Source organism: Oryctolagus cuniculus, chromosome 20, assembly GCF_964237555.1.
Source record: "Oryctolagus cuniculus chromosome 20, mOryCun1.1, whole genome shotgun sequence".
Lineage (NCBI taxonomy): Eukaryota > Metazoa > Chordata > Mammalia > Lagomorpha > Leporidae > Oryctolagus > Oryctolagus cuniculus.
The window spans coordinates 14,937,589-14,959,368 of NC_091451.1; the positions used below are offsets into that span (position 1 = coordinate 14,937,589).

General features: G+C 47.9%; 1 protein-coding gene and 1 long non-coding RNA gene across 5 annotated transcripts in view; one reads left to right on the plus strand and one right to left on the minus strand.

The window, feature by feature from the left end:
* Window positions 1-214: 214 nt before the first annotated feature.
* Window positions 215-21,780, minus strand: part of DCAF5 (DDB1 and CUL4 associated factor 5) — a 106,849-nt gene continuing 85,283 nt past the window's right edge. For all 4 annotated transcript variants that reach the window (XM_008271825.4, XM_051826322.2, XM_070065145.1 and 1 more), the window contains exons 8-9: window positions 12,038-12,165; window positions 215-3,937 (exon numbers count right to left, since the gene is read on the minus strand). In XM_008271825.4, the coding sequence (XP_008270047.1) occupies window positions 2,171-3,937; window positions 12,038-12,165 (1,895 nt within the window). In that variant the 3' untranslated portion in view covers window positions 215-2,170. The remainder of the gene's footprint in view (window positions 3,938-12,037; window positions 12,166-21,780) is intronic.
* On the plus strand, window positions 6,056-20,460 carry LOC138847203 (uncharacterized). The gene is made up of 3 exons (XR_011384880.1): window positions 6,056-6,208; window positions 18,087-18,343; window positions 19,808-20,460. It is a non-coding gene; the product is annotated as an uncharacterized lncRNA (long non-coding RNA).

The window sequence follows — 21,780 nt, forward strand, 5'->3', positions numbered from 1 at the left end:
CTGAAGCTAGCCACTGAACTCGAGTTCTGCACTTGGGAACTGTAACCGGACAGCTCCTTCTCCAGGGAGCTTTACTCCTTTGCTCCAGGAGGAGGTAAGGATGGTCCTTAGCACAGTCAGAAGAGGCTACCTGATGGGATTTAAAGGAAATAAAACAGGGGCTAGGTGTACTGACTGCGGAGGGGAAGAGAAACACACAGTGAGTGATTATAACTTTTCTTGTGTATAAAGGGTTAAAAATTCCAATTTAATACATCTTGGAAAAGCAAATGTAAAATGACTTGGGCTTATAAAACCAGAATTTACAATTATCTGTGAATAGTCAAAGACAAATCATAGAACCATCTTCATTACAAATCCAAAAGTAATTCTACCGTTGGTTACAGAATCACTTTCCCGTTCCCTGGGAGGAGTTCACTGTTAGTTGTCCACACCCTCACTGCTATCACACTCTGCCGCCTTCTCCTCAAACAGCATTGTCACACCCCAGCCGCAGCACACATACCAGGCACATCTTCCCTTCTGTAAAGCTGAGCAAGATGTCTCCTGTCTCCTTGTGGCTTCCACAGACCACCTTCGTTGTGTAAGTAACCCCTCGCCCAGCGCCTGATTTCCTCCAAATCTCCAGCCTCGACAGGCTGCCCGCCTAGGTCCCAGTCCCGCCAGGGCTGAGCCTTACCTAAAAGGCAGGCTGGGCCACTGGGGACACCACAGCCTCGCACCAGGATCTCCCTATGCCAATCCCAGCTACACTCATGGATATCTGGCATCTTTGTGCTCAAGAAGTTGCCCTGTTCTTCTTTCCCTCTCCGTCATTTTGCACCAGGGTTTCACCCTTTCAGACATCTATGCTGACAAGCTATCTGGTCATTCCTAGGTCTTCTTATCTTGCACAACCCTTCACTGGCAACTGACTACAACCACCACCGCAATGCTGCGTCTCTTGGCTTCTCCCCCTCTTCACCTTTATCTGCCTCCATCAAATGGTCTCTTCTGGAAGCCAGGAGTCTCAAGCCAGAGACTCCTCTCCTCATCCCCTCTGCCTCCTAACAGACCAGCTCGGTAAGAGCCTCTTGTTACTTAGCGATGCTGACTGCCCAGCAACATCCAGCCAGGATACCGCCGCCTCTCGTCCCCGCTAGCCCGAGGGAAGACGCCAGTCCCAACAGCTCTGACCAATGGTGCTGGGTTGAATGAAATGGATACAGTAGCACATGCTGTCTTCACTACACTCTTCATAACACCCACTGCAGTGTCTCAGCACAAAAGCTCTTGAGAGCTGTCTTTCCCCCTCTTCCAATAAGCCTAGACTCCATCACACGGAGCCAAGGAAGCACCTGCTGGCCTCCTGAGAGCCTCTTAGCAACTAGCACCTAACTGGTTAAAGCGTGTTATCCACAACTAGTCCTATTTGATGCCCTCCATACAGTACATGCTGCAGCATGGCTCAATTTTGTGCAGCGAACCTGACCAGGGATCTTTACTTTCTTGAATCTGACCTTAAGCGCTAACCTCTCATCAGCATTAAACATGCTGTTTGTAGTGTGTCCGCATTAAATGCTCAATGGAGATGTGTTACTTAGAGAAAACACGGAAGTCTTCCTTAACAAAGGAGCCATGCCTTTCTCTCCAACACAGCCCATGGGCTGCGGGCCAGGTCTCCTCGCCTCTCCTCTCCATCCTTTGCACATCCTTCCACAACTCCCTGGCAGCACAGCTGGCCTTCACAGGCACTCACTGTGCTAAGACAGAACACCTGCGGCACGTCAACAGCGTGGAATGGCAAAAACTGCAGACCCGCAGGTCCCTCTCGGAGGACGCCTAAAGGAAGGTCTCACGGGGCACTGAGCTCACACGTGCCAGCGCGCACACGCACAGGAACAGGTCCATCCACCTGCACAGGTACACTATGTGCAAATCTCACTAGGAAGGAGTCACCTGGGTTTCCCGCCCCCCTCTGCCTTTTTTAACAAAGCACAAGCCAGTGGCCAGCTAGACACTCAGACCCAGTGTAGAATGTTGAAGAGAAGGGAGCAGCATCAGACACAAAATTTCAGGCCCTGGTTTTATGTGCCTTTAATACTTTTTTCCTTTCCTCTGTGTTCACTAAACAAGAATTTTTTTTTAATAAGGCTACTTTTTGTAGCTTTTTGTTTTCCCTTTGTATTTATCATGTTTTTAATTTCTTCTCTGAGGAGGAATTCTCTGAATCTGCATCTTCCAACTCCACTCGGTGCCTTTTCAGGCCACTGTGGCCGTGAACAGCCCTGCCGCTGTCTGTGGCTGCGGGGTCAGTGGGGTCCTCTCTCGTTCCAGCACTGGGGGTCTCGCAGGCCATTTCAGACCCGCAACAATCTTTGTGTACGAGTGTCCCTGCCAGGGACGAGTTATCATGGTCAGCGTCTGAATGTCCTGGGGAAGAGCAGGTCACCGCCTCCAGCTCCCCAGAGTTCTGCCCATTGTTGTGGGGGTGAGGGGGGCGGGGGTGCAAGCGTCCATTGTTGTGGTTGGCACAGATGGTGTCGAGACCCCTCTCCTCACTGTCATCAGACTGGGTCCTGGGACAGCCGCCAGACCCACTGTTGAGAGTGGAGCCAGATGCCTTGGGGACAGGAGGAGAGGGCGGCTCCTCGGCCCGGCTGCTCAGGGCCTTGCTAAGGGCCTTTCCGTTGAGCTTCTTGGTTTCAAAAGAATGTTCTAGAGAACCAGCGCTGCTAGCGTCCTGCGAGGCGCCCTCCTGCGCATCTGCACACGGGCGGTTGCCATGCTCCTGGCCTGGGCCACTGCTGGGATTTCTCGAAGTCCCTTCTTTATAGGCGTCCCTGCTGCAGCCTTCAGGGGGCAGGTCCTGGTTCCTCGGGGCCAGGGCTGAGGGCAGACAGGCGTCCTTACTCGAGGAGGGGGCTGGGTTGTCTTTGTGGCTGGTTCCTGCTCGCCCTTCTTCGGCCTCCCCCATCCCGAGGGACGACTCTCCGTCTTTGTTATTGGAGTAGGAGATGTAGGAGTAGCGGAGCCACTTGTAAGCTTTGTAAATCTTTCGCTCGACCGACTCCACATCGGAAGTTGGGGAGGTGCGGCTCTGCTGGATCTCTAGGGTGCTGGCATCCCGCTCGGGGGAAGAGGCAGGGGAGGACGACAGGTCGTCCACCTTGATCTGGGGGTAGTCGTAGTTATCTTCTCCAATGTAGGTGTTGGCAGGCTTGCCGGGGGCCCCGGGCCTCTCCTCCCTGGGCGTCTTCTGCCGGCGCCGCATGGCATTCCGCTGCCGGGTGGAGGTGCGGCGCTCATTCAGCTCCTCCTCGTCCTCCGAGCTGCTGGAGCTACTGGAGCTGCTGGACTCGTCTTCGGGGCTGGGTGACCGGGGCCGGGGAAAGAGATCCGTGTCCAGTTCCACCTCACAGGCGTTCTCTTCAGAGTCAGACTCATTGGAGAGGGCCAGCAGGCGCTTGTCCTGGTAGCGCCGCAGGGCTGACAGGCGCTGCTGGCGAGAGGCTGCATCCTCACATGTGGGCGTCGGCGGAGTGGATGCCACCGTGTTTGTGGTGGTGACCCGCAGGGGCCCCAGGTGGAAGGCGCTGTCGGCAGACTCGTCCACGGTGGGGGGCGGGGAGCGGGGCAGTGAGGCTGAGGACTCGGAGTCAGTATAGCCTGAGCGCTCGCTGACGCCGGCGTGCAGCTGGAGGATGGTGCTCTCGCTGAGGTCGCTGTCAGAGTCGGAGCTCCAGCCCTCAATCTCTCGGCGCACCAGGGAGTCAAAGAAGGCCATCATGCGGGGGTCCTCCTGGACCGACTGGTTGGCATAGTCATGCGACAGGCCGCTCCCGCTGTTCAGCACGAGGCTGATGTACTCTTCGTGGGTGTAGAGGCAGCGGGAGTCATCCTCGATCCGACCGTCGAGGTCTCCAGTACATCCCGGCTGCTTGTACGGGCTCCAGATCTGCAGGGAAGGTGAAGAGAGCAGCAGTGAGGACGGTGGGAAAGCAGCCTACAGCTAATGGTGACGTAGAGCGCCCAGGCCGAGCTTCCCAGACCCTGCCTGCTGCTGAGCCAGGATGGCAACCAGCTGTTAAAAATACATTCTTTCCAAGACTGGATCATGTGAGCTGCACAGGAGAACCGAGGCTTCCAGAGGCGGATGCAGGGACAAAGTGTGGTCTAGGACATGGTCTTAGCCTCCTGCCAGAATCCCAGAGTCCCATCCCCAGGCCCAGGATGGTCACAGGCTGGCTCCCCACACGCTCCCTCCCCTCCAGCTCCTCTCTTAGCAGTTCAGACACCATTGATCATAACCTCAGGGGATGGGGAAGACTTTAAGGTATCGGCCACAGTGTCAGAAACTTCCACCAGACTGAGGCTGTGCACTGAGAGGTGGAAACAGACCCGCAGTCAGTGCTCTGTGACAGTTAATATTGAGCCTATAGCTCCACTTCCCCCAACTGCAACACTGCTATTTTTAACTAATGGGAGTTGCTTGCTGGAGTGTGATAAGAATAGCCAAGGGCCTATACTGCGGATACAAGCATCAGCTACCCAGGGAACTGCTTTCTCTTAACCAGGGAGTACCTGGCTGGCTCCACAGCTCCTCTGTTAGCTGAGGGAACAGGTAAGACACATGGTCCCTGGAGTGGTGACTGCAGCCCTTGACATCCTCTACTCCTTGGTCATAGCTAAAAAGCAGCAGAACTAACGCTTCAACACAGGCCTGATTCAAAGGCGTAACTTTATAAGTTGGATAAGTTATGCAAAAACCAAGCTCAGGGTAATTAAGCTGTCATGGCAGATGAGACCGATCAGCTCCACCTGAGTGCCAGGCTGGTCCTGAGCAGCAGAGAGTCTCAGTTACATCAGCCTGTAGCCATGGCAACTCCATGCACTTCCAGGCGATCTGCCTGCCTGACAGGCTGGTGTCTATCTTTAGATGGCACCCAACAGAAAACAATGGCCTTCACTCCTCTTCTTCCTCCAAGACAGAGACATTGTTTTCCCAAAGGTATCTGAGGGCAGATTCACCTCCTTGTGAGAACTTCCCTGAGGCTCATGCCTGCCATGCTTTACCAGGTGATGCCTGGAGGAGGTGGCTCTTTCAAGTACCCCAGGTCAAAGGGGCTGAAGAGACCTTCTAGTCAGCTTCTCCCCACTATTCCCAGCTCAGAGTCACTCCTTCAGGTTACTCCCCGCCCACAACTGCTCGGATCTCTTCCCTCTCCAGTGTCCTAGTCTCACCCTGCAGAGTTGGAGACAATGGTTCCCACATTCTGGTGGTGAACAATGGCTAATTACAGTGCTGACTGACTGCCAAGAGCTGACTTAGTAAGTCTTAGATAGGTACCAGGACTGTGCATTAAAAACATTTCAAAAAATCTATTTTTAACTTATTTGAAAGGCAGAAAGAGTCAGAGATCTGCCAGTCGCTGCTTTGCTCCCCAAATGCCCACAACAAGTGAGTGTGGGCCAATCCACCAAAACCAGAAGCCCAAACTCCATCTGGGTTTCCCACATAGGTGGCAGGGACCCAAGTACTTGAGTCATCACCTGCTGCCTCCCAGGGTGTGTATTAGCAGGAAGCTGGAATTCCAAGTGGAGCCAGGACTAAATTCAGGCAGGACCACTAGGGATGCAGGCATTCCAAGTGGCATCTTAACCACTGTGCCAAATGCCTGTCTTGACTATGCATTTTTGACAAGCACTCGAGATGTGAGTAAGTAGGTGGGCCACCTTTTCAGAAACACTGGAATATAGTTAGCAGCAAATAAAAGGTTTGTCTAAAGGGATTCTCAAATTCTTTGTGAGACTCAGTGTTTGGGAAACACTGAGACATGGTCTCCAACACAAGACTCAAACTACAAATGACTCTCTCTGCAAATAGATGTCTGAAGGAATAAGAGTTCGGTGGCTCAGAGAAGTTGAGGGATCCAAAAAGGCAAAGCCCTTGGGCATTTTCGGACTTTATTCTTAATTCTGAACAAATCTTTCATCTCCACGTTTAAAACTAGTAAAATGTTATTAACTGCACTCTTTAATATGAAGACAGATCTACTTGTATTTCACAGAGACTCAGACTTTGTGGTGAGACGCTGCTAACTGCTCAGAGCTACTTTGAAGACTGCTCGATCGCTCTCCACCCAGCCTCCCACACTGCCACTTGAGGAATGAGGATCGCAACAGGGAAAGTCAGCTTTCATCGGGCTCTGGAATGCACTGGGCTGAGGTAGGGTGCTCATTCCTGAAGACTGGAGTAATGGAACAGACGGTGGAGAGGCAGGGCTGAGTGTGGTTCCCACTCAATTCCTAGCTGGCTGGTGACCTGGGGTGAAGCTCAGCTCCCTCGGCGAAAGAGCTAATTAGATGAGTCTCATCCGACACTGGATCCCAGGCAAAATCTGCGCTCTTCAATGACTGGAAGTACAAAGCTGCAGGAGCAGACAGAGCAGGTGGCAGCCCCAGGTCCATCACCCGTCACAGCCCTGTGCAAATCACTGCACCCTTCAAAGTCCCTGTCTAGGGCTGGTACTATGGAAAAGTAGGTTAAGCCTCCACCTGCGGTGCCAGCATCACATATGGGCTGCTTCACTTCTGATCCAGCTCTCTGCTATGGCCTGGGAAAGCAGTAGAAGGTGGCTCAAGTACCTGGGCCCCTGCACTCACATGGGAGACCCAGGAGAAGCTCCTGGCTCCTGGTTTCACATCGGCCCAGCTTTTGCCATTGCAGCCATTTGGGGGGAAAATCAGTAGGTGGCAGGCCTCTCTGTCTCTCCATTTCTCTATCTGTAACTTTGCCTCTCAAATAAATAAATCTTAAAAAAAAAACAAGTCCCTGTCTGTCACTTGCAGAATGAGAATGATGAAATGACAGCCTATATACCACCCCGCCCAAAGCACTAACACATGTGGTGCTTTCTCAATAACTCAACCAGAGGCTTTTTTTTTTTTTAAAGATTTATTTGAAAGGCAGTGACACACGGAGAGGCAACTTCCATCTATAGGTTCACTCCTTAAACAGCTGCAATGGGTCCAAAGCTGTGCCAGGCTGAAGCCAGGAGCCAGGAGCTTCACCCAGGTTTCCCACATGGGTGCTAGAGCTTAAGAACTTGGGCCATTCTCTGCTGCTTTCCCAGGTGCATTAGCAGGGAGCTGGACTAGAAGTGGAGCAGCCAGGACTTAAACCAGTGCCCATATGGATGCCAGTGCTGTAGGTGCTGGCTTTATCTGCTACACCACAGTGCTGGTTCCAACCAGAAAGTTTTAGACCTACGCTCACAGAGACCCTGACACCAGAAGTACTGACTGTTCCTATTACCTTGGTCCTCATCCTTAAAACAGCAATTGCACTTGGGAAATTATTCATTCCTTTATTCTGAAAATCAGCAACTCAGAAGTGAAGCAATGAAAACAACTTCCTGTTACGTGCTGAGCGTGACTAGACATGCCTCCTCGTGGGCAACAAGGTTCATAAGAAAAGCAAAAGGAAGGAAGGACAGCTTTCTCTCCAAGCCCAGCAGAACGTTTAGCCCCAGGGGGTGTGAGAAAAAGGATGCAGTTCAATTCTTGTTCAAAAGTTAGCAAAATGGGGAGCAATTAAGTGATAGGTGTTTGAGCCACACAGGTGACCACAGCATACCTGTGGCTCCCAACCCTCTTCCTGCTGGTTGTTATTTAAATATTTATTTGAAAGGCAGAGTAACAGAGAGAGAGGAGAGGTAGAACGAGAGTGAGAGAGCCAGAGAGAGAGAGAGAGAATCTTTTATCTGCTGATTCTCTCCTCCTAATGGCCACAACAGCCAGGGCTGGGGCCAGGCCAAAGCCAGGAGCCAGGAGCTTCTTCTGGGTCTCCTACCTGGGTGCAGAGGCCCAAGGACTTGGGGCATCTTCTACTGCTATCCCAGATGCATCAGCAGGGAGCTGGATGGGAAGTGGAGCAGCCAGGACTTGCACCTGCACCCATATGTGATGCTGGCACCTTGGGCGGAGAATGCTGACACTGCAGGTGGCAGCTTAACCCTCTATGCCACAAAGCCAGCCCTCGTTATAAGGAAGTTAGAAAATTGTCCATCGACTGAGAAAAACTGCACAGATAAGGTACTAGATTGCTACCCAAGGGCTTCCCTACTTCCTAGTCCAGCTTCCAAGACCCTCTGGGCCTATCTCCAGCTCCCCTTTCCAGCGTGTATCTTTGTCTTCCCTTCTGGTTCTTTTCACTTTGGCCAAACATGTGGATTTTCTAAACACGTCCTGGGCTTTGCTGCTTCTGGACACAAAGCCTGGCACACAGCAGACAGAAGAGGCCAGCATCGCGCTCGGTCTCATCCATTTCCCACCTCCCTTCCTGAAATGCTTTACCCCCACACCATTCCCAGGAGAGCACATTCTTGGAGGATGGCACTGAGAGCAAAGCGAAGCATGCCAGAGCTTTTCGCCTTGCCTGTCACTATGGTCATTTGTATAGACTCCAGGTTTCAAGTGGCTAAATATGCCTCCTGGTGGGGCAGGATTCAGATCCCATGGGAACCTGCAAGCAGTGAGCTCATAGTTCAGTCTGGATAACCTCACAGGGAAAACATTTTCTTCTCTTTCTCCTCTGAGAACCTGGCTAGTTTCCAACTTATGACCTTTAGGGTAAAGACTTCAGTTGCCTAAACAATAATTGGGGAGATTTAGCCCAGAAGCATCCCTGAGTGCATGGCCAAGCAGGGCTTTCTCTTCTAAAGGAGATGCCTAAGCAGACAGCTCCCACAGAGAGGATGACGTCAGCAGGCCCCGAGAGGACACGTTACAGTGCCAACCCATGAGTCAGAGGCCAAGGGAGAAGGAAAAGCAACGCAAGGCAAAGGGCCATTTCAGTGACTGCCCAAGTGATGGACCTGAGACGCTCATGTCCAGCAGGGGCACTGGCATGGCAGACATGGTGGGACACTGGGAAGACCAAGGTCAGGGCTCTAGCTTAGCTTTACCACTAGTTAACTGTGAGACCTTAGTTAATTTATCATTTAAATATCCTCTGTAGGGGCCGGCGCGATGGCATAGTGGGTAAAGCCACTGCCTGCAGTGCCGGCATCCCATATGGATGCCGGTTCGAGACCCGGCTGCTCCACTTCCCATCCAGCTCTCTGCTATGGCTTGGGAAAGCAGTAGAAGATGGCCCAAGTGCTTGGGCCCCTGCACCCAAGTGGGAGACCCAGAGGAAGCTCCCAGCTCCCGGCTTTGGATCGGCCCAGCTCTGGCTGTTGCCGCCATGTGGGGAGTGAACCAGCAGATGGAAGATCTCTCTCTCTCTCTGCCTCTGCCTCTATGTAACTCTTTCAAATAAATAAATAAATCTTTTAAAAAATAAATAAATATAATCTGTAAAAAGAAAATGTTGGCAAAAAATGGTCTGCAATTCTCATTCTAGCCCTCTGGGGAAACATGTGCAGCCATGAAATTCAGCCTTGACCCACAGGAACAACAGAAAAAGCCCAAACAATGGAAGCTAGGCTAAAGTCAAATGAAAATATCGACCCACACACCAACAGTACATTTCTGATAGCTTCCCTCTGCCATCAAATACAACTTCATTTAATTCTGAATAGTGAAAAAGAACAAAAGAAAAAATTACTAATTCGTCACAAAATCAATTTTTACTTTTTCTTTGAAACCTTTCTCAGGTTTTCAATATGTCATTTTTTTTTTTTTTTTTTTTTATTTGACAGGCAGACTTAGACAGTGAGAGAGACAGAGAGAAAGGTCTTTCTTTTTTCTGCTGGTTCACCTCCCAAATGGCCGCTATGGCTGGCGTTCTACGCCGATCCAAAGCCAGGTGTTTCCTCCTGGTCTCCCATGCGGGTACAAGGCCCAAGCACTTGGGTCATCCTCCACTGCCTTTCCAAGCCACAGCAGAGAGCTGGACTGGAAGAGGAGCAACTGGGACTAGAACCTGGTACCACAGGCAGAGGATTAACCTAGTGAGCCACAGCACCGGCCCCAATATGTCATTTAATTTTAAATTGTCCTTATCTTTTATTTTTAAAAAAGATTTATTTATTCGAAAGTCAGAGTTACACAGAGAGAGGAGAGGCGGTGGGGGTGGGGGGTGGGGGTGTGTCTTCCATCCGCTGGTTCACTTCCCAATTGGCCGCAATGGCCGGAGCTGCACCGATCCAAAGCCAGGAGCCAGGAGCTTCCTCTGCATCTCCCACATGGGTGCAGGGATCCAAGGACTTGGGCCATCTTTTATTGCTTTCCCAGGCCATAGCAGAGAGCTGGATGGGAAGTGGAGCAGCCGGGTCTCAAACTGGCGTCCATATGGGATGCCGGCGCTTCAGGCCAGGGCATAAACCTGCTGTGTTACAGCGCTGGCCCCTCAATATGTCATTTTAAGACATTTAAGAGTTGTGGTACAGTGAGTTAAGCTGCTGCTGGCGACTCTGGCATACGTATCAGAGTGCCTTTTGAGGCCTGGCTGCTCCGCTTCCAATCCAACTTCCAGTCAATGTGCCTGGAAAGGCAGCAAAAAGATGGCCCCAAGTGCTTGGGTCCCTGTCAGTCATGTGGGAGACCTGTAAGAAGCTTTTGGTTTCTGGCTTTGGCCTGGCCCACCCCTGGCCATTGCAGCCATTTGGCGAGTGAACCAGAGGATGGAAGATGTCTGTCTCTCCCTCTCTCTCTTGCTCTGCCTTTCAAATATTTTAATAAATGAAAAGGAAAAAAATTGGGGAATTTTAATGTTTGGGGAGAATATCATCTATCCTTAAGAATTCATCATTGGCCCTTAACCCTCACTTCCTCACATGTGAAGAAAGGGTTTCTTGCAATGGGAATGGGAATGGTGGGCAGTGAGCTATCCTTTTGTAAACATGGGCCTGTCTGGGTCTATCCATTGCAGCTATAACAATACTGCTCAGCAGAAATGAGTTCATTCACCCAAAAAGCAACTGACTTAAGTATTTAGTATTCACACCCGAGTAGCCTCAATCAGAACCACAAGCTGTTTGATAGACCCTCAGATAATTTAGGGTTATAGTTCTGACAAACACTTAATTATACCTGGGCCATATTAGGACAGCAATGAATGCAAAAAACGCATGCTGAATGAGTGAGAAGATGGTGGCTTTCCTAACTTTCAGAGAGTTAGGAATGAAGAACTGATCATACACAAAATCAAAGGCTGGGGACAGGTGTCATGGCACAGCAGGTTAAGCTACCACTTGAAATGCTGAGATACCCACATCCCATATCAGAGTGCATAGTTCAAGTCCTGGCTGCTCCTCTTTCAGCTTCCTGCTGATGTGCCTGCAAGGCAGCAGTGATGGCCCAAGTACCTGGGTTCTGCTATCCATGAGGGAGACCTGGCTGGAATTTCTAGCTCCTGGCTTCTTACTGGCTCAGTCCTGGCTATTGCAGGCAATTGGGGACTGAACTAGCTCTCTTTGCCACTCTGCCTTTCAAATAAATAAATAAATAAGGAAATTAAAAAAAATAAAAAGGTCACCGAAAATGTAATGGCCTGTGAGTGTCTACAAGATACTGTCAAAGCCTAGTGACTAGCTTTAAAATGCTTCTGGGCAGGTATTATGGTACAGTGGGTTAAACCACTGTTTGGGATGTGCTCATCCCATAGCAGGGTTCTGGTTTGAGTCCTGTCACTGCTTCCAATCCAGCTTCCTGCGAGTGTACCCTGGGAGGCAGCTGGGCCCTTGCCACCTATGTGGGAGACCGGTAGAGTTCCTGGCTCCTGGCTTTGGCCTAGCCTGTTGCAGGCACCTTGGAGAATAAACCAGTGGATGGAAGACATCTCTTACTCTTTGTTTTTCTCTCTCCCACTCCCTTTTGATCTGCCTTCCAAATACATGAAAATAAATAAACATTAAAAAAGGTTCTAAAAATAAAGTTTTAAATCACTTTTTAGTGTAAACTTTCCAATATTTTGCAATATGTCAAAATTATTGAGTTTTGAAGGCCTTTAAGCATGTTTAACTATTGGGCCCTATATACATCATTCTGGTTTCCTCTAACAGGAATTATAGTAATTTCTCTAAAAGGACAGAAAGGGAAGATGCCTCACCTTGATAATCTTTTCTACACCGGAAGAGCAGATCATGTAGGTGTGGGGATTAAAGCGAACCTGGTTAACAATAGACCGATGCCCTTTCAGCACCATGAAGGCTCCGTTGACCACCCTACCAATGCCACCTGGGAAGACAGAAGGAAACAAAAATCAAACAATGAAATGGATGAAAGTAAACAGGTTCCAGTTATGGCAGATGAACAGCTGGCATGGGAGCCGAGGTTTCTCATTAACTACACCAGCAGCAGAACGCGGCATCTTACAGATAAAGTTGTCATGGAAAGAGGGACGGGACACCTGTCAGCACACGTGCTCATCCCAAGAGCCTCTGCGTAGCCTGTGAGCACTGCCCTCACCCACCTGCTACAAGTCCATTGTCAGTGAAACCACGGGCACTTAAAACATTTCTTAGATTTTTGATCTCCAAGTTAGAAGCAAAGTGCTCCCTTGGAAAAGGCCAATCACAAGCAAAATGCGACAGAATTGCTTGGGAGTAGGTAGGCGGCTGAGCCAGGGACATGCAGAGCCAGAGGCACATCATGACTGAAAAGCATTCACAAAAAGTCTTTGAACCACTTGTCCTCAAGTTTTATGATGAAGATAGCAGAAAAACAAAACAAACCCCTCTGGGAAAAGAATGGAGGGAATCCACCTCTTGCCCTCTATGGCAGGCAAAACTAATGGTCAAGACTTGGATCGCCTTCATAATAAGCAGGGCCCAAGTATTAAGAACCTGACTTTGGGGATGGGCTTTAAAAACATCAAATACGGATTAAAGTGGCCACTGCGGGAAAGGACCATCCTGTAGGCTGTCCTCTTCGGTGAGTGACAAGAGTACCAGAGGCCTGGAACTTAGAACAACACAGACAAAGATGCTGTCATTTATAAGTCTGGGGTAAACTCGAGATTCTTCTCTACTGGGAATGGTCACCTGTAGCCACTTCATCAACAACTTGGGCCCTGGCCAACAGGCAGAGGGTGCTGCCCCCCGACACAGATGAGGCTCGGCTACTTAATCAGGGAATCACGGCACCCTGGGGCACACGGCGTCATGCAGCACAGTTCCTGCTCCACATGCCCCCATCCGACTCCCAACCCACCCTGCTCAAACTTTCATTCTCAACAGTGTTCGTGTCTCCATGTGGGACAATGACTACAGCCTACTTTCCCCAGAATCACTTGGGTCCCTGGCACAGCAAGAAGATATCCCTCTTTATTGCCACATATAAGGGTATATGTATATATATCGTCAAGTAAATAAGTATACTCCAAAACCTTCACGAGAAAATGGAATTCAAAGATGGTTAGTTTGGTGCAAGAAATTTTTGAAATCCATGTATATTTTTCTCCTAATCACATTGTCTACGAACCCTGCATACATCTCTCTTTTTAAATAACGATTTATTTTATTTATTTGAAAGACAGAGATATATAGAGAGGCCTTCCATCTGCTAGTTCACTCTCCAAATGGCTGCAGTGGCTGGGGGCTGAGCCAATCTGAAGCCAGGAACAAGGAGCTTCTTCTGGGTCTCTCATGTGGGTGCAGGGGCCCAAGGACCTGGCCGTCCTCTGCCGCTTTCCCAGGCACATTAGCAGAGAGCTGGACCAGAAGTAGAGGAGCTGGGACTTGAACCAGCACCCACATGGGATGCTGGCGCTGCAGCTGGGCTTTAACACTGTGCCACAGCACCGGCCCCACATACATCTCTATCATCACTAAAGGTTTCGGAACTGCACTGACCTGCTCCTTGGTGGTACCAATTTAGCCAGATCCCAGGTACTTACTCTATCTGGTGGGTAACAAAACGTCCCTTGCCTAAATTTTTTCCCATACTTGTCTTTATTAATATTTAAATTGTCCAGGACGGACAGCATATTTAAAACTATTTAAAACACATCAGAGAGTGACTAGGGTATAGGACTGGCAGGTTTTTAATGGAGACCAGGATCAGGAAAGCACTGAGGTGAATGGCTTCAGTGGGAACCTTAATCTGAGTGCACTGTGTTCCCAGGGTGCAGTGGGGTGAGGGCAGGTGACCTGGGCCTAGCCAAAATAAAAAAATAAACTTGAGAGAATTAGGAGGAGAGAATCTAAGGAACCTAAAATAGTTGACCCATGGAGGGATCTCAACCACACTCAAGGTGTTCTTTAGGGTTTATTTCTTTTCCAGATGAAGTTGATTTGACAAGCAGCATTCCTGTGCATAGTCTCCTCTGAATTATGCTTTTCTAACATCCTATTCCTACTCCTTCTCTCTCAATGTAGTCACTAGCAAAGAAGCTGAGCTAAACCTAGTACCAATCTCTCTTAATCCCAGTGCTTCCAAAAAAAAGTTTTTTTTAAGTGACTCAGAGAATTTACGTGCTTTATCCCTGGTCATGCAGCCAGTGAACATCAGAATCAGGTTTTGAACCAGTCTGGCTACAATGCCTAATAAGCTTCAAGTTGTATCAGGATTTGAATAGGAATGGAGTCCAAAGCCTAAAACCGATCTCTAAATCTTTCTGGCTTCTACCAAATAGGTTGGTTGGTTTACTTTTGAATTCCTCAGTTAAAGGGGCTATGGATGGGGTTAACTCCTTCCAATGGTGTGCTGAGCACAAACTTTATAGAACTTGATTTGCTTTATTTACACTGGCATACCTGGAGTGGCGGTGGGGTGGGTAGTGGCAATGCATAAAATATAGCAGGTATACAGTAAGTACATACTGAATGACTAGTGTTCCAGGAGTAACAATAAGTAACATCAGGAGAACCAATAGAAGGTTTCATATCTTAAAAACAATCAGCTACCACATCACTAGTATTATCAAGCAAACCAATCTTTCTGTCAAATGTTACTTGGAATACAATTATAATAACTTTCAGATCCAAAGAATAATTGAAGGGTATCAATGCCTACAAATTCAGACCACGGAAGACTGTTTCCATTACTCCTCCACTGAACTGTGACCTCATCTGACTCCTCTTCTTGGCAGCAATTTTAATATAAGGTTTTTTCTCCTTCTTCCCACCCAAACTGGTACCTAGGAAGTCAGAAAAAGAGGACTAAGGCAATAGAGACAAGAGATTGATGGTGCAGACAGGTATAGAAAGAAATATTGTGCCATCTGTTGAGGTAACAAGGCTGTGTACACAGAAGCATGGCAGTGAATGGGCTTCAGGGAAGTTCTCTATCAGCTCTTTCCTGGTTTCCAGGTTCAGATGATTGGACACAGCTGTTGCTACAGAGCTTCGCTACAGTGACTTTTTGAGAACACATTTTTATTAGCCATGAAGATCTGTGTAAACCAGATAGCTTCTGCTTTAATCTGAAATGGCTAAAATTAAGATGCTGGTATCAGTATCCTGTCCTCCACCACACAGGCTGCTGGTCAACAGCAGGACCAACTGGAAAGGATTAGGCAGGGGATATTTTTTTCCCAAGAAATATCTGATTTACATAATCTCCTTTCAGGGCTCTCTCTAGGGCTGTGGGTGAGGACCTCTTACTCCTTGTGTGTTGAGCTGAGTCACCACATACTCATTAGCAATGGTACCAATGAATAAAACAGCACATTCCCAGGAAAAAGGCTATGACTCATCCTTGAGCTACTACTGTCTATACAGCTCTGTGCAAGCCAACAGTCGTGTCTCTGGGCCGTCTGCCCCGAAAATGCTGACACTTCTTTGTAGGCTTCACTTGGAAGTCAAAATTTCTCATCTATCTTTGTTTTAGAAGAGGTGCTAGGGAGATACAGAAGGCTATGTAAATCCCCTTACCTGTTCTATTGTAAGACCTCAGAAAACTAGAGCAGTTCATCTCCTAGAATTCCAGCATCAGTGACTCACTCCTCAGATGACCCCAGGATCCCAGGAAACTCAGAAAGCACTTAGCTAAAGACCTTCCTAAGAGACCAAGGCCCAGTATGAGCTCCAGGGAAGACAAGGAGCTGAGCCTGAAGGTCCTAATTTTCCCTCTCCCTCTCCTTCTCCACTTAGGTTCTTCTTTTCATGACATGCAGCCAGGGGTTTAATCTCCTAAAGGTCAGAACACAACTCACATTTCTAGTCAACTTCAGTCACTTCTTACTTGCCAATTTCATTCACTACACAAAGCCCTCCAAGAATGACTATGCTTTTGGCTCAAAAAGCTAAATGCAGTCTGCTCAGGATTTCCGGATGCCTCAGGCCAGCAGCAACCTATCAATCATGCCAGGAAGTGGTTCTCAATGGCACTTGGGACTATACAACAGGACATCTCAGTGGACTGCACTGAAATCAACCCCAAACACAGAGCCAGAGTCTTGGGATTTTTCTCCTCTCTCGGTAACCCATTAACTTACCTGTGGGACAAACACCTCTGTGAGACCAGGAAGAAGTCCTGGAAAATGCTGAGATTAGGCAAAGCAAAGGGCGAAAGCAGCAGTGAGGAACCAGGACAAGGACAAGAGACCAGCTGACTGGAAGGCAATGACACAGACAGGAAACCAAGAAAACAGGAGACAACATTTGCATTACCAAGCAATAAAGCACTGGCTCTCAAGAAGACAGCAACAACCGTGACCCTCCAAGATTCAAATGTTGACATCCAAGATGATAAGAACACAGCCACACATACACGAAGGTCCTGACAAACAACTGTTAAACGGAAATCACTGAAGAACACTGTTAAGAGCAGTATTCAAAGTCTCTATATTCAGGTTAAGGGACAAGTTTTTGTTTTGTTTTAAAAGATTTATTTGAAAAGCAGAGAGAGAAAGAGTAATCTTCCATCTGCTAGTTCACTCCCCGAATTGGCCACAATAGCCCTGGATGAGCCAGGCTGAAGCCAGGAGTCAGGAGCTTCTTCCAGGTCTCCCATCTGGTTGGCAGGGGCCCAAGGACTTGGATCATCTTCTGCTGCTTTCCCAGGTGCATTATCAGGGAGCTATATTGGAAGTGAAACAGCAGGGACTCAAACCAACACCATATGGGATGCAGGCACTGCAAGTGATGGCTTAATCTTCTATGCCATAGTGCTGGCCCCAAGGGATAGATTTTTGGTATTCAGCACTTCATGGAAAAACCTCATCTGGCAGCTCTAGACTAGGGTATCAAAAAAATTCTGCAGGGCCCAGTATTGTGGTGCAGTAGGTTAAATCACCACATGGGGCACCAGTATCCCATTTAAGAGCCGGTTCAAGTCCCAGTTGTTCCACTTTGGATCTTGCTCCCTGCTAATGCACCCGGGGAAGCAGTGGAGGATGGCCTAAGTTCTTGGATCCCTGGAATCCATATGCCTATGTGGGAGGCCTAGATGGAGTTCCAGGCTCCTCGCTTCAGCCTGGCCCAACCCCAGCTGTTGTGGCCAACTGGGGTATAAACCGGTGGATGGAAGATATCTCTCTGTCTCCTCCTCCCACTTTCTCTGTAACTCTGCCTTTCATATAAAAACATCCCACAAAATATACTGGCAAGACTGTGAGCAAATACTTAGAAGAGGCAGTACTACTTTAAAGAGAAAGAGTTGATGTAGACGGTGCTGTGGCATAGCAGGTAAAAGCCACTGCCTACAGTGCCAGCATCCCATATAGGTGCTGGTTCTAGTCCTGGCTGCTCCACTTCTGATCCAGCTCTCTGTTATGGCCTGGGAAAGCAGTAGAGGATGGCCCAAGTGCTTGGGCCCCTGCACCTGTGTGGGAGACCTGGAAGAAGCTCCTGGCTCCTGGCTTTGGATCAGCCCAGGTCCGGATGTTACGGCCATTTGGGGAGTGAACCAGCGGATGGAAGACTTCTCTCTCCCTCTCTGCCTCTGGCCCTCTGTAATTCTGCCTTCCAAATAAATAAATCTTTAAAAAGAGAGAAAAAGTTGAAAAATCAAGTAACAATAGTTATTGAAATTATATAATAGATAGCAAATGTCTATAATTACTTAGTCCTTTCATAAAACATTAAGAATTGGGCTTGGAAAAATTTAGCATGGATAACATGATATTCACCAAAGAAGCCAGTGGTTGATTCAGTCTTTAAGATTTGACACAGTTGTCTCCTCTCTGACACCTTCCTTCATTTGCTTTCTTGCAGAAACAACTTTCGGGGCCGGCACTGTGGCACAGTGGGTTAACACCCTGGCCTGAAGTGCTGGCATCCCATGTGGGTGCTTGTTTGAGCCCCGGCTGCTCCACTTCCAATCCAGCTCCCTGCTATGGCCTGGGAAAGCAGTAAAAGATGGTCCAAGTCTTTGGGCCCCTGCACCCACGTGGGAGACCCGGAAGAAGCTCCTGGCTTTGGATTGGCACAGCTCCAGCCATTGTGGCAAATTGTGGAGTGAACCAGTGGATGTAAGACCTCTCTCTCTCTCTGCCTCTCTTCTCTCTGTGTAACTCTGACTTTCAAATAAATAAATAAACCTTAAAAAAAAAACCAACACCTCTCTTGGTGTTCCTCCCATTACACTGTACTCCCTCTCTCCCTTTTGGTACTTCACCTTGACTTCTAAACATCGGAATGCCGTAGGGCTCAGTCCTGAGCACCCTGCCCCTGACTAGCTATTCTTGCCGGGTGATCTTATGCTTTAATTACTATCTACATGCTATCAAAGCTTGGAATGTTATGCCCAGTCTACCCTTCTCTAGAACCAAGAAATGTGAACTATTTATTCAGCATCTCTACTAGACATTTAAGAGACATCTGAAACTAACTACCATCCCACCCAGCTCTTTGGCCATCTTCAGGAAATCCCAATGGTTTACCTTCAAAATATATCTGGAATCCAACTCCTACTCCCTTGGTTCATGTCACCACCACTCCCCTGTATTATGAAACACTTCTACTGGTTATTCCCATCACTATCCTTGGCAGCCCCACTCCCATCAGCCATCCTCAGCTTGGCAGACAGACAGATCCTTTTAAAACAGGTCAGATCATGTCACTCCTCTGACCAATAGTCTCTAATGACTGCGCACTTTACAGTAGGAGCTTCAGGACCGAATGCTCCCTGCCCCATATAACTTAGATTTCCCTTCTGCTGTTTTCCCCACTCCTTCACTCTGTCTCAACGTGTTGGCTTCCCTGCTACTTATCAAACACAGCAGGTAAACTCTTACTTCAGGAAGTTCATACTGGCTCTCCCTAAAATGTTCTTATCCCAGGTTTCTACAAGGCTCTGTCAATACCAACGGTTTTTCAGTGAGGCTTATACTGAGCATCCTATTTAAGTTGCATTCCCTGACCCTCACCCCCACCACCTCCTATCCTCCTTACTTGGCTCTGCTAGACCCGCTTCTACCTTTACACGTACAATAAGACGTGTCTATTGCTCCACGTCTCTCCCCTGCTAGCGTAGAAGCTCCATAGTGGCTGGGCCGGTCTCTGCTATACTAAGTCTCTACAGCAGTGCCTAGAACACACTTTTCAATAGATATTTGATAAATGAATAAAAAGATGTGAATGTATAGCTGGAATAAAAATACACAGGAAAAAGAACTCTCCAGTTGTGGGCTCCATCTCCCAACCCATATATTATCCAAGTGTTTCTCTTTCTCCGGCTTCCTGGCACCAGTTTCAGACATCTCTTTTATATCATTTTTAGTGTAGTGGCAACACAGAAATAAGGGGGCTGAAATCCTATCTTTCAGGGTCTTTGAAATGTTAATTCTATGAAAACTTTACCAATCTCCTGAAATCTCTTCAAGCTCTCCTTAATTATCTCTTACATCAGCCTGGAATCCACTTTAAAACTGAGAGTGTGTGTGTGTGTTATATTGCACATGCAAGTCCCTTTTCTCATCTCTGTTATATTTCAGGTTCTTTGAAGACAAGAAAATGTTCATCTTTTGATGGTTCTGAGTTTTGCCAAATGTCTTACCTAAAGACAACACAAGTGAACAAGCTGAAGTAACAAGCTTGCAACAGACTGAAGGAGAAGACAATAATCTGCTAAAATGAGGTTTAATAAGTAGCTGTTAAGACAATCTATTTCATTCCTCATGCCTCGCTGAATTAAGAGCTTACTACTGGGGCCCGTGTTGTGCTGCAGTGGGTTAACACCGCCTGTGATGCAAGCATCCTATACTGAAGTGCCACTGGAGCCCCAGCTCTGCTGCTGCTGCTTTTTTTTAACAGAAAGCTTTCATTTAATAAATATAAATTTCATAGGTACAACTTTTGAATTACAGCATTTCTTTCCCCCATACCTGCCCTCCCACCCCCACACCATGCCATCTCTTACTCCCTCTCCCATCCCATTCTTCATTAAGATTCACTTTCAATTATTTTTATATACAGAAGATCAACTCTATACTAAATAAAGATTTTGACACTCTTATTTATGACATCAGTGATCACTCAAGGCTCTTGTCATGAGCTGCCAAGGTTATGGAAGCCTCTTGAGTCCACATATTCCGTCAGTATTTAGTTAGGGCCATAATCAAAGTGGAAGTTCTTTCCTCCCGTCAGAGAAAGGTACCTCCTTCTTTGATGGTTCCTTCTTTCCACTGGGATCTTACTCAGAGATCTTTCATGTAGGTCATTTTTTGCCACAGTGCCTTGGCTTTCCATGCCTGAAATGCTCTCACGGGCTTTTTAGCCAGATCCAAATGCCTTAAGGGCTGATTCTGAGGTCAGAGTGCTTTTTAGGGCATTTGCCATTCTATGAGTCTGCTGTGTGGCCTGCTTCCCATGTTGGATCGTTTTCTCCTTTTTAATTCTATCAATTATTATTAGCAGACACTTGGTCTTATTTATGTGATCCCTTTGACACTTATTCCTATCTTTATGATCAGTTATGAACTTAAACTGATCACTTTAGCTAGTAAGGTGGCATTGGTACCTGCCAACTTAATGGGATTTGGAGTCCCATGGCACGTTTTTCCAGCTCTGCTTCTAATCCAGTTCCCTGCTAATGTGCCTGAGAAAGCAGTGGAAAATGGCCCAAGTTCTTGGGCCCCTGCTGATGTTGAAGACCCAGATGGAGTTCCAGGTTACTGGCTTCAGCTTGGCCCAGCCCTAGCCATCACAGCCATTTGGGGAGTGAACCAGCAGATGGAAGATCTCTTTCATCCCTCTGTGTCTCCCTCTCTCTGTCACTCTGCCTTTCAAATAAATAACAGAAATCTTAAAAAAAAAAAAAAAAAAAAAAGTTTACTGCTACTATGAGGGCAAGGAGCTATTCCTCTTTCTGGCACATTTAAAAGAGGTACCCAAGCAATCACTTAGGATTTACAAATGGTCTAGTGACCAGACAGTCTTCAAGTTTCAATGCATAAAGAGAAGTACAATCAAGGACACTGACAATACAGGGAGAGAGTGGTTACCTTCTGGGGGCCACAAAACAACCTGAGAGATGAGAAAAGCCAGATACTGTCAGTAAAACTCAGATCCATAGGCAGCAGTGTTTGTACAAAGAAGCCAGTTATTCTAAGTACTTCTTCCTTTTTTTTTTTTTTTTTAAGATTTACTTTTTTATTTGAAAAGGTTACAGAGAGAGAGACAGAGGCAGAGAGAGACAGAGGCAGAGAGAGACAGACGCAGAGACAGAGAGATCGATCTTCCATCCACTGGTTCACTCCCCAAATGGCCACCAACAGCCAGGGCTTGGCCAGGCTGAAGCCAGGAGCCCAGAGCTAGGAGCTAGGTACAAGGAGTTTCTTCTGAGTCACCCAAAAGGGAGCAGGGGCCAAGTACTTAACTATCCTCTGCTGCTTTCCTGGTGCATTAGCAGAGAGCTGAATTGGAAGTGGAGCAACCGGGACTTGAACTAGTGCCCATATGGGATGCT